The sequence below is a fragment of the Gymnoscopelus microlampas genome (assembly GCF_963454915.1).
Source record: "Gymnoscopelus microlampas genome assembly, chromosome: 10".
Taxonomy (NCBI): Eukaryota; Metazoa; Chordata; class Actinopteri; order Myctophiformes; family Myctophidae; genus Gymnoscopelus; species Gymnoscopelus microlampas.
Window position 1 is genome coordinate 44,973,637 of NC_139947.1, and position 11,930 is coordinate 44,985,566.

An 11,930-nucleotide genomic window follows, 5' to 3' on the forward strand; every position below is an offset into this window, starting at 1 on the left:
CACTTCTTTATCTTGCATCCTGTATGAAGTCTCTCTCCTGATTGGATGAAATTGGATGAAATTGGTATCCTCACTATCTAGAACTAAACATTTTGTCTACTAAAGAGCTGGAGAGACAGGTACCTCCGTTACTGAACAAACATTATACTGTAGCAATTACTATGGGAATACAGTGCAAATTAACAACCAACTTTCTTTCCGTTAATAACACTCAGGAATATAATATGGATTTCTTGATGGCAATGTTTCTGGTCAACTGGTCAAGCGGCATGTAGCCACATCTTTTGAAAAAGTCTACTTTAAAAGTATCATTTTTTTCGTCACACATGTACTTGAGTAAAAGTATTGTAGGCTACTCTCAAAATTCATTCACAAAGTCTGTTAAGTTTGACATCCAGCTCTATGCTGGCCCTAAACAACGGCATTTCAAATCAAAATACAAACAATTAAAATCACTTGAAAATAATGTACCATGCATAACAGAATTATTGTCAGAAACTCTGTAACAGACTAGCTTTAAGGTTTGAAACATGTTTAAGGATGAGCAGCCTCGGTAGGGTACCCGCAAGCTCTCCTTTTTCAGCTGAAACATAATGTGTGACATTAATTACTACCAACTGGTACAATGCCCCTCCCCTACGACAATGATGACAATGATTTCATATACATTTGTATAATTATTTGCAGAATCAGCAATAATCTTAAGATAGACAGACCTTAATTTATTTGATCGCTCGGGGGAAATTCATCTGTCCTGGGGTTACACAGTCATCAGAATGAGAACGAACTTTATTCATCATAAGAAAAAACACAAAAACAGCTATAAAAAACAACAGGGGAAAAGAACAGACACAGTGCATCTTCTTGTGTTATAGACTACTTATTGTTCTACAAGTAAGACGCGCGAACGCTGGAAGCGAACGCAGCTCGAAAATATTGTGCATTTACGGACTGTGTGTGTGTGTGTATATATATATGTATATGTGTGTGTGTGTGTGTGTGTGTGTGTGTGTGTGTGTGTGTGTGTGTGTGTGTGTGTGTGTGTGTGTGTGTGTGTGTGTGTGTGTGTGTGTGTGTGTGTGTGTGTGTGTGTGTGTGTTTTGACTGCACTCTGGCGCCACTCTGTTGGTTGCACACAGGCAGTGCAGTGCACACATACTGCACACAGACAGACAGAGACACAATGAGAGCAGAGTTTCATAGTATGCTCCACTCTTCCGCGTTCGCAATGAGGATTTATTTTCAAGTCTGTATTTGTGGCATGTTGGGTGAGGTACATGACCAGGACCACTGGTTGATGTATTCACTTTGCTAGGCATGAAGCAGGGAAAGAAAGTCGCTGTACCGCCTGGTTAGTTCATCCAACTGCTCCGCTGGGGGAAAAAAGAAAAGAAAAAAAACATGAAAAGACAGCGACTAAATTTGCACAGCCTCCACACTAAACTGATGCGTACACATTTACACACTGTTCTGCATTTCGATGTACCCAAGTTTTTCCATCAGATATATGAAAACGTACACAAGTTCATATTAATGTAGATAAAACATCTCAGACAATGGCTGAGAAAACAGTGAAAAAGAAGCACAACTTAACACTAATTCATAACACATCGGGTGCCAAACACGGTCTGAACCGTGTGTTTACATAGTGGCGGTTCCGAAGCTTCGGTGCCGAACACGGTCTGAACCGTGATTTCAGTCTTTTTGTTTTTTTCGTTTTTCTCCGCGCGGGCGGGGCTAGAGCAGCTCTGGGAGCACCCATTGTAATCCTGCGAAGGAAGTGCCAGATCGCTCACCGGAAACACTTTTTTTCCCCCCCATCCGCTTCCTGTCTATTTCCTACTTTGAAACGCCTATATCTCCGAATCTGTTTCCTGTGGGGAAAAACGGTCAAGCGCGATGCGCGATCCCCCCCCCCGTTGTAACCCGCGAGGGGAATGTTATGGTTCCAGCCTGTAGCCAGGCTCATGGCAGAACATGAATCGATGCTTTTTTTTTGCGTGGATTTGCTTGTAACGCACGCGGAAACTTTAAACAGCAAAGCGCAGTCAATGGGGAGAATGCTGGCACCCACGGTAAGTTGTCATGAAAAAATGCTGGCACCCGATGTGTTAATACCCACAAACATGCAATGTTAATGCTGCCATCTCTTCTCACCACCCTTTCACCAAAACACTTAATGTTTTGTTGTAACACATGTAGGCACCTTCTCAGGTCAAGTATCCTTTTCACACATACCGATCTTAGCGTAGATATTTGCTCAGCATAATTTGTATACATACACAATACACACCCTTGATACATATGGCCATGGTGTGCATCTGCATTGCGTGCGTGCGTGCGTACTTACGTAAGGTACACTTTTCTCCACGGTTCCAGTACAGAGGCTTTGTCTTTAGATCGCTCACTCTCTCAGTCATGGACTGAGAGGCCTCTGATACTTCCTTTAGCATTTCTAACTCCTGATAAATAAGGGAGAGCAACAGAAAAGAAAAAAATATGTGATTTAGGTTTATTAGGGAAAACTTTTATCTTCCGTTTCATAAGAAACATGTGTTTATTTGTATGCATGCCTTTATCTATAGTGGGTACTTACTGTTTTGCAGGCTTGCAGTAGCTGGTGAACCCTGTGGAAGGTGTCCATTTCTCTGCTAAGACTGGGGGGGGATCTGTTGCAGTAAGCTTTGAGGTCTGTCTCGTAGACATGGCTGAAGGCACCCATTAGCTGACAAAGATCACATACTGCCATACGCAACACACATGGAGACAAGACTCCAGAACTTTGAGCGTCACTTTGTAAGAATTCACACTGCAACAAATGGTAGGAAATAACAAAGTGACAGTGACATCCATAAATAAATAGAAATAGATGGGACATGTGCCTACTAGAAAAAAAGAAAAAATAACATAATAAAAATAATGCTTTATTTATATGATTGTAAGCTACCATTGAGGACACAATGAAAATATGTCCATTTTAAGTATAGAATTTTTCCGCTATGTTTAGTTTTGCCACTTCCACCTAGTTTAAAACTCTTCAGAATCAAAACGAGTAAGTTTACCTCTGATTGTAGCTGCTCCAATGCAGTCTGTGTAGACTGGACAAGAGTTACAACATCAGCAGTCTCCTCTTTACTCAGTATGTAAGATGATGACTTCAGACCCTTGCGTGAAGCCCTGAGGAAAGGAATTTATTAGATGACGGTCCAGTGGAGAACACATTCAGGAAATCACATCCTATTGACCATTCAGTTCTGTTTAACGTTGGATCAGGTGTTGAGAGTTAAGACCAACATCAGGGACAATAAGATGTGAATACTTGAGAATAAAGAGGAAGAGCGTGTACTTCATGTCAGCTGGCCAGGGGTCGAGTGCAGGTTTTAGCATGTGTGTGAGATGGGGCAGAGTCTCAGCAGAGTAAAGGTCTCTCAGTAGCACTTCTCCATCCACGTCCCCTTCAGTAGGCCTTGCAGGGCCTGGGACCAAAGTTAATAGTTGTTCCTGGAATTGAAGCTGTTGCCAAGGACATGCATTGCCCTGGATCGGGGCAAAAACAACTAATTTAGACCAACAACAAATTAATTTATGCTGGCAGGGGCTGACGTAATTTCTAATGGTAAGAGAACTTCATTGCAAATAGCGTTCTAAAAAGAGTTGCTGGCTTTCATCCTCCCAGTATTATTACATTTCTACTGGTCTCACCCTGATGAGATCTAAGTCATCTGCTTTGCAGAGAGTCAACTCCTGCCCAAAAGCTGCCATTTCTGTTTCAAGGAAAGAAGAAAAGGGTTAATGCTTAAAAGTCATAGTGCAAAAAAGGTAACATTAAGGGCTACTGTGTGCATAATATAATATACAGTACACAATATACTGTCTTTCATTAGTCCCTTGATACACCAAAAAAAACTCAGTTTTCTCACCCCTGTCACCTCACCTTTAGCTAGAACATCAGGATCTTTGTATTTCAGGGATGACATCTTCAGATTTGGATTTATGCTGTCATCAAAAACAGAAGATGGAAGTAGGGTTATTGTGTTTTTCATGGAAGGTAATAGATAAGAGTTTTCTCATTGTTAATGCATGCCTTTTTAAGTTTGGAGGACAAGATAAATGAATTACATGGTGCAAATCCAAGCCAGGATATCTGTGCGGTGCTGAGAGGGAGTACACAGCAGCTGCTGCATACTGTCAGCATCTTGTAAACACAACCCCTCAACCAGGGGACAAGACACAGCCTGAATGATAAACACAAATACAACAGATATGATTAGTCATGCAATGCAAAAAACAACAACACGTTACTATTACGAATCAGACCGCTCTTTAGAATGGCAAATATTTAAACTTAGCACAGCTGTCCTCTCTACACCCCTTCCCCAGACAGTAACACTTCAGATTCCATCTTCCTTTACAACACACTGGCTAACAGTCCTAGCATCCCAGACTCTTATCTTATCCTCCATGGGTTCCCCACATAGTTATAATGGTTCCCCCTCAGCCAGGACTGCAGGATTAGAACTCACCTGTTGAGACTTTATGACACTTTATAGCACTCCTCTATTGTCACCTATTTTGATGCTACAAGCATCTAGCATTCTAGCATCATTTATACTATGCAGGCTGGTTTCCTGTTCACATGTCATGTTATTTGGACAGACATATACCGTTTGCTTGAGCACAAACGCTAAGAATGTTATTTTGACAATTTGGACGCAGTGACGGTCAGAGTTAAGTCTATAACTAGATCTTGTTAGATAGGTTTGATTTTTACATGATAATCCCATTTACTTTGAAGTAGTTTTAAGTATCTCCCGATTCGGGTATTAAGCGTCTGCTAGAGATGACTATCGTTTTGATGACTATAGGCTGATTTGGTGATCTTAATGATGTAGGACGTACACATCACCACAATCCTTAAAACCGTAACACTTTAAATAGCATTTCATTTTCTTACCTGCAAGGCAGTGTAAACATTTTGAGCAAGTTGTTTCTCTTTCAAAGCACCCGCCATCTTCCAAACAAGTCTGTCGACATAAGATGACGACGGGCGGGATCGGATGTGGTCGACTTTTTAAAACGTAATTTCCGTCACACTGTGGGTTAGCTTCAGTGTTGCCATGTCCGCTTATTATAAGCGACTTTAGGCTTGTTTTTCTGTAAAGTTACTTGTAAATATTTGTGGTTGCGTTTGTTTTGGGCTTGTTTCCTAATGTTGCTTGAACCAGTGGCTCGCAAATATGTTCATGTCAATGACCCCAATCCCAATATGTGTCTGCCGACTGAGAATATTTTGTGCCAGGGACATGTATCAGATTTCGAGATGTGTTGTTAAACTATTCCAAATGTTTCTTTTGAAAATAGATCTACAAGCTCACAACGCGTCGCACCAGAGCTTGTAGATCTGCTATTTTCAAATAGCCAGTGTATGTAAGTTTAAAGTGCTCATGTCGCTTCTTTAGGGGCTTGTTTTCATAGACCTGGTTGCTTATTTCTCTCTATAAACCTGGCAACACTGGTTAGCTCCCATTATTCTACATGGTTAGCTCACCATGCGAAGTGGGTTTTGACGTAGCTGAAGAAAACATCGTTTAATCCACTGCTTCCACAGACTGGTTGTCGCAAGTCAGATTTTTCGCGACAGAAAGTGAGGTTGCACTGTACCGTATTGATCGCGTCTGTTTACGTTCCTACAAGTGGCCAGAATGAGGAAGAAAAGCTCCGATAAAAACCGCCATGTGGTAGCATGGATCAACAAAGCTGAGTGGGATCAGGTGCTTGAATATTTGTATTCAAAGGACTGTGCGTTACAGAAGTATGCCCTGCACAGGATCTCTGCCTGGAAAGGCAGGTATTCCAACAACACCCCCGTTGCTGTGGAGGGTACAGCAGACCTGGTGCGGTGTCAAGTTCTGGACAAGTCTGGACAACTCGATGGCGACGACCTCATCCTGCTCTACGGAATGGCGCTGGTTAGGTTCGTCAATTTAATCACAGAGCGAAAACAGGGGTTCGTTGCTCGTCCATTAAGATCACTGGCATGTCAGCTCAAAATCCCCGAGTGGATCGTGGACCTCAGGCACGATTTCACTCATCACAAGCTCCCTACTTTGAAGTGGTGTCGCAAGGGCTGTGACGTGGTCCTTGAGTGGCTCCAGCAGCAGTACTGGTCCAAACAGCTGGGCGGTGGGCTGAACTGGGATTCACAATCTGAAGAAGGAGAGGATGAAGAGGAGGAGCTGAAACGACAGGAGGACAAGCTCATTGCAAGGCAGAAAGAGATAGAAAACTACAAGAGGGCACGGGAACTTTTGATCTCTTTTGAAAAAGAACGGTACCAGACATTTGATGGACCCAATGAGGACAAAGAGAAGTGCTTGTGGGCAGCCCCCTCTGCAGACATGACCTGGATTCTTGCTCAGATCAAGCATTTGGCTGTAGAATGCAGTGACACACTCATTGATGTGTTGATGGAAGATGGATTTCTAGTTCCCACTGTTGAACAATTGGAATCATTAGACTGTAACACTTCTGAAGACTACAGTTCAACTTCTCCCCGGATTCCTAACCTTTTTTTGTGTTTTTGGCTCCCGCTCCTGAAGATGCTCAACTCACCGTCCTTTATTCACATCCTTCTGGAAAAGCTGTTCACCGAGCTTCAGCAGCTTTCCAAAGAACCCGACAATCACAGGTCCCTCTACATTTCTGCGTGGATCTCCGAGCTCCTCCTCTGCAACACCAAGCGATCCAGTTACCAGTTTGAAACCAAAGGTCAGAGGAGGCCCAGAGCGAAGGACAGGATTTTTGTGAACCGCATTCAGCTGAGGTGGCAGCAGCTTCTCTCTGCCTGTCTGGATGCTCCCTCTGTTAGCACGCCTCACCTACTTCAGCTGATTCTGGATGACATGGAACACCCGCTGCCTGTGGAGACCCGACAGAAGCTACTAAAGCTCTGCTCCATCTACACACAGGGCACACACTCAGGGAGTGTGACTTCTACAGTGCGCAGAGACCAGCCCATATACACACTAGAGAGTTTAAATGAGAAGTTGCAGCATTCTAGGCCCCAGCCCAATGGGAGACGAGTGAAGACCAGCTCTGACGGAAGTGAGACTTTCCAGGACCTCCTGAACCCGGAGATTCAGGCAGAAAAGGCAGAGTTGCTCAAGGGATCTCCCTGGCAGGTGTGCACAGATAAAGTGCAGTGGAAGAACTTTCCTCTCGGTAAAGTGCCTGGACAATCGGAAGACCCTTCGTGCCTCATGGTGGAGAATTATTCCACTATCACTGTGTTCGACCAGCCGATGGAGATGGAAGGCGCGTCTCAGCACAGTGTTCCAGGAGTGTCTGTTCCACAGAGAACATCGCAAGGCCTCCCCTGGACCCACAGTGATGTCAGCAAATTGAAATCGGGACTGCAACTGTTTTAAGGTGTAAAATGTCAAAAGAAAATTCCTACACCTTTTGTTACATTCAGTTTTTGTCCTTGTAATTGTTTTGATGGTCGCCAGAAAGGGTGGGAGCAGGGTAAGGGGGAAAAGCATTTTGTTTCAGGTAGACAACAGGATTGATTGATATATATACAGTTACATAGTTGTTGAACACCACATACTTTCAAAAGTAAAGCAAATATTAAACCCTGAAAATGCCATGCTGTCCCATGAAATGCTGTATTTGTACAGAAACTGTGATCTTGAACGAAAGAGATATGTTCACACAGCTGATGGAAAAAAGAATACTCCACTTAATAGGCTGTTTTTGAGGCAGAATTGCTTACTGCAGAAATAGCTGTTTGTGAATTTCATACTTTGCAGGATGCCATTGGTTGAAATCTTATTTGAAAATGCCACATAGGATGAGCTATTGAGCTATACACAAAAATGTTGTGCAATGTCACTTGTACATCCTTTAATGTCAAATAAAATCCATTTTTCAACTAAAATCAGATGTGTTTTATCTGGGGAGCAACACAAAGTCATTTCCTGTAATTGTGTTACTTTTAATAATTAGGGATTGCAATTTTATTTGAAATAATTAGGGATGTGTGTGGGTGGTGCAGATATACTGATTTAAACCTTTTAAAAGGTTGACTTTTTTATGTCTGGTCCATGAACCACCAGGGCCCTTACAGTTTAAACTAAGTACCGGTATTTAATTTTACAATGGAGATTGGAGTCAAATAGGGTCCGTGGACTAATGAATATCAAACTGGGGGTCCTTGAAATTAAAAAGGATGAGAACTAAACCACTTGACTATACTGAAACCCCAATCTATACTGTAAATCCTCAGTGAAATGGGTCCATTTGTACACTATCTGAGTTACAGACCTGTGAGAGTCCATTTGGAGTTTTTTGGTGGTCCCTGAACCGACATTGAGAACCAGAGATATAAACCATATTTCACAGAATGGATGAATGATTTTATTTTTATGCCATTCCTCATGAGTTTATGGAGACCAATGGATAGCAAGGATGCCTTACAGCATGATGGACTGGGGCTCAAACCCTGGCAAGGGTGGCCTTCCTGTGTGGAGTTTGCGTGTAGGGGTGCTGCAACAGTTATTGACTATTTAAAAAAAATAGTAATCTAATTTAAAGGTAGTAAGTGATTTTTTGAATTTGTACAAGTGTTCAGTAAAAGATCTCCCTGTCTCTCCAGCTCTTGAGTAAACGGAACATGCATTTTCAGGTCAGGATACAAGAGTCAATCAGGAGAGAGACCTCCTACAGGATACAGGATAAACAAGTATAATTGGAAGCGATAATACAGAAATGAGCAGACAACATAGAAATGAACACTGTAAATTTTAAACTGATAAATGGGTACTCCCTCCTGTTAGGATGAAATTGGCAGACCACCTGAAAATGTATTTTCTGTTCATTAAATATTGCTTAACAATTACTAAAGCAATGACTTTGAGAATATAGAGCTTTAACTTCTCAATAAAAAGCTTTGTTTTAACCAAAGAATATCATTTACACTACTTTTAATAAAATAACCAATCCTTATATTGGGCAAGGCATGTCATTATAGGCGAAACGTTTTAAAAGATTTATAACAAATTCAAGAATAGTGAAAATAGCTGATTTACAAGCTCAAGTTCAACAAGTCATGATGGTGCGTATGCCATTTTCACTATTCTTGCATGACACTGTTGTGTGATGAAGTATAAAAATGCTAAGTAGTTAATTGATTTGTTGATGTATATTATATTTTAATATAAATACACTATATATCAAACAAGAAACTGATAGAATAAACGCTTAGAAAATTATCAATAGTTGCAGCTCTATTTTCATGTGTTTGCATTGGGTTTTCTCCCACACCAAAAGCTAAGTAGGCCTACTCCTTGACCAAAGTACTGTTATTAAAACTGGAGTTGGTCCCCATGCGCTGCTTACTGCTCCTTAGGATGTAAATGCAGAGTAAAACCAATTCAAATTAGATCAGTGGTACACAAACTGTACTTGAGTACAATTCTTGAGTAAATGTACTTCGTCACCTAATCTTTTGTTGTGAGATATCTATCACTGACATAATTGTGTACTGCAACATTAGAATGGCAATTATATAAGTAATGTAAAGACCCAGTAGTTAAATATTAACTTTTAAACATACGTTGAATTCGTTTACAGTCTACATGCATTCATACATTGAACTGGTGGCATCTAATTAAGTGGTTCTTAAATATATTAAATCATTGCCTAAATTCCACAACTCAATTATCAATCTTGTAATTTGATGTTTGTGCATACATTGTTTTGAATAGACATTGTACATATATGTTATGTACAGACTTGTGCTTTTTTTAAAGTATAAATACCTAAAGTTGTACAATTAAAATCCTGCAATGTTTGATCTTCCTTCATTGTCAAATCTTTGAATTACCACATTGGTCTTCCCCCAAACTGACATGAATGTCAAGTTATCATTACAACACCAATTCATCCGATAGGCCATTTAATTATTATCTCACTGCTTAATCTTTATTCTCACAATCTCCCCTCAGAGATTGTAGCAACAATCCCAACCCACGGCAAAGTTGGCATAGCACTGTCAGTGCAGAACAGGGTTCACAATTTTAGGTTCAAAGTTGTAAGACTTTGTATTACAGCCTATGAATACATTTTTGGACTTAACTTCCACAATGTAATAAACAAAGCAAGGCTTTAGAATTGTGCCAATAGTTATAGACCTTTTAATTTCACACACACGATGTCAATATGATGTAACACAGTTATAGCAGTGCACATTTTAAGATGGTGGCACGTCCCTCCTCGATAGAAGGAAAAGTTGGTGTCGGTTGGTTGAGTCAGTGATACAGTACACACGCCTGGGTACCGAGGCTAGTGATACAGTGACAGCTGGCCCATTGATTCTGTAGTAGTCCTCAGACTCCTCACCATATCCAAAGATCAAATACAGTTTCAGTCAGTGTTGCCATGTCCGCTTATTATAAGCGACTTTGGGCTTGTTTTTCTGTAATGTTGCTTTTAAATATTGGTAGTTGCCAACGTAAAGATTTGCAGTTCTTCCACAAAATCATCAAAATCCCTTCTTCAACAGCCAGGCCTTCAGCTCTGAATCGAAATGGCCCTTGACACGAACAGTCATGGTCACCTCGTTGACTTGCGTCGGTAGATCTTTGCCGGTGACTTCTCTCAGGTACTCCTTGACGTCCTTCTCCAGGGCCCAGATGTCCCCTTCCACCTTCCGCACCAGGGTCGTCTTGCGGCTGCCGCCGTTGCTGACGTCGGTGTACACGGGGATGTTGTGCATCCGAGACCGACGGATCATGTACGGCAGGTCCGGAGGTGACTCGGACGGAGGGACCCAGCCAGACGGGGAAGGGCCGTCGTGTTTAGGAGGAGCGGGGACCCGCGATCGTGGGATCAGTCGTTCCACAAACGTGTAATACTCCTCTGTAGACTCCTCTATATTCACGTTCGTCTTGCTTACCGCACTAGATGAACTCAGTGGTCGTAGCAGGATAGCGGGTCTCCCCGGTGTCCGGCTGTGCAGTTTGAAGGCATTTATGAACGTCCTGTGTAACATTGTGATTGTGTAGCAGCGAGCCGACATGTTATCGCCTCAGTAGCAGTGTTGCCAGATTCTGCGAGAGAAATAAGCAACCAGGTGTATGAAAACAAGCCTAAAGAACACTTTGAACGTCAGCTAAATAGCCACGTAGACGTGCTATTTTCAAAGAAAAATTTTGAAAAATAATGTTTTTGAAACATTTTAAATACACAAATGGGGGTCCCTGGCACAATCATCATTATCTTCAGATATGTGGCCAAGTATTTTGGGGGTCCTTGACATTTTTTTGAGAACCACGGGTTTAAAAAATAGTTAGGAAGGAGCAAGGAGGCCCAAAAAAAAAAAAAAAAAAAACGCAACCCGCAACTACCAAGCTTTAGAGAGCAACTTCACAGAAAAAGAAGCCCAAAGTTGCTTATAGTAAGCGGACATGGCAACATTACTGAGCAGGAGGCGGAAGTTGAATCGTCTTCTTATTCTCCTGTTTGAAATTCATTGCTGTTCGGTGTGGCTGGCTGCCCCCCACAGGCCGGTTATTCTTTACATTTTTCTTACACCCACCTGCAGTGCACTGTACTATATAATTTACTTTAAACTTGTTTTCTGTATCCTCCGTAGGCGTAGGCCTATCCTATCCTCTCTACTGTTATATGTTGTTATTGAATTATTATGAACTTGACAACATTCTAAACGTTCCTATCCGAAATTTGGAAATCGTTTTAATACACTGACTGTGTGTGTGTGTGTGTGTGTGTGTGTGTGTGTGTGTGTGTGTGTGTGTGTGTGTGTGTGTGTGTGTGTGTGTGTGTGTGTGTGTGTGTGTGTGTGCGCGTGCGTGCGTGCGTGCGTGTGCGTGTGCGTGTGCGAGAGAGAGAGAGAGAGAGAGAGAGAG

The 11,930-nt window shown here is 41.9% G+C and overlaps 3 protein-coding genes across 3 annotated transcripts; 1 reads left to right on the plus strand and 2 right to left on the minus strand.

Annotated features, from left to right (window-relative positions):
• Window positions 1-516: 516 nt before the first annotated feature.
• haus7 (HAUS augmin-like complex, subunit 7) lies at window positions 517-5,140 on the minus strand. The gene is made up of 9 exons (XM_084068888.1): window positions 4,955-5,140; window positions 4,120-4,235; window positions 3,935-3,996; window positions 3,703-3,764; window positions 3,347-3,537; window positions 3,063-3,177; window positions 2,597-2,809; window positions 2,351-2,462; window positions 517-1,373 (listed from the first exon to the last, which is right to left on the minus strand). The coding sequence occupies exons 1-9, from the start codon at window positions 5,009-5,011 to the stop codon at window positions 1,312-1,314; spliced, it is 990 nt and encodes a 329-aa protein (XP_083925014.1). The 5' UTR covers window positions 5,012-5,140; the 3' UTR covers window positions 517-1,311.
• A 388-nt stretch (window positions 5,141-5,528) lies between these two features.
• Window positions 5,529-8,331, plus strand: las1l (LAS1 like ribosome biogenesis factor). The gene has a single exon (XM_084068845.1). It carries the CDS (start codon window positions 5,703-5,705, stop codon window positions 7,425-7,427), a length of 1,725 nt encoding a protein of 574 aa, XP_083924971.1. The 5' UTR covers window positions 5,529-5,702; the 3' UTR covers window positions 7,428-8,331.
• A 299-nt stretch (window positions 8,332-8,630) lies between these two features.
• On the minus strand, window positions 8,631-11,363 carry LOC311053405 (large ribosomal subunit protein mL49-like). The gene has a single exon (XM_084068914.1). The coding sequence runs from the start codon at window positions 11,078-11,080 to the stop codon at window positions 10,544-10,546; it is 537 nt and encodes a 178-aa protein (XP_083925040.1). The 5' UTR covers window positions 11,081-11,363; the 3' UTR covers window positions 8,631-10,543.
• Between the last annotated feature and the right edge of the window lie 567 nt (window positions 11,364-11,930).

Excerpts from the sequence above, each read along its gene's own strand:
- haus7 (XM_084068888.1), bottom strand. The coding sequence starts at position 5,011 with ATGGCGGGTGCTTTGAAAGAGAAACAACTTGCTCAAAATGTTTACACT. Across the intron at positions 2,810-3,062 it reads TGGAGCAGCTACAATCAGAG|TGTGAATTCTTACAAAGTGA; the intron begins GTAAACTTACTC and ends CATTTGTTGCAG. Across the intron at positions 1,374-2,350 it reads TGGAGAAAAGTGTACCTTAC|CGGAGCAGTTGGATGAACTA; the intron begins GTAAGTACGCAC and ends TTTTTCCCCCAG.
- las1l (XM_084068845.1), top strand. The coding sequence starts at position 5,703 with ATGAGGAAGAAAAGCTCCGATAAAAACCGCCATGTGGTAGCATGGATC.
- LOC311053405 (XM_084068914.1), bottom strand. The coding sequence starts at position 11,080 with ATGTCGGCTCGCTGCTACACAATCACAATGTTACACAGGACGTTCATA.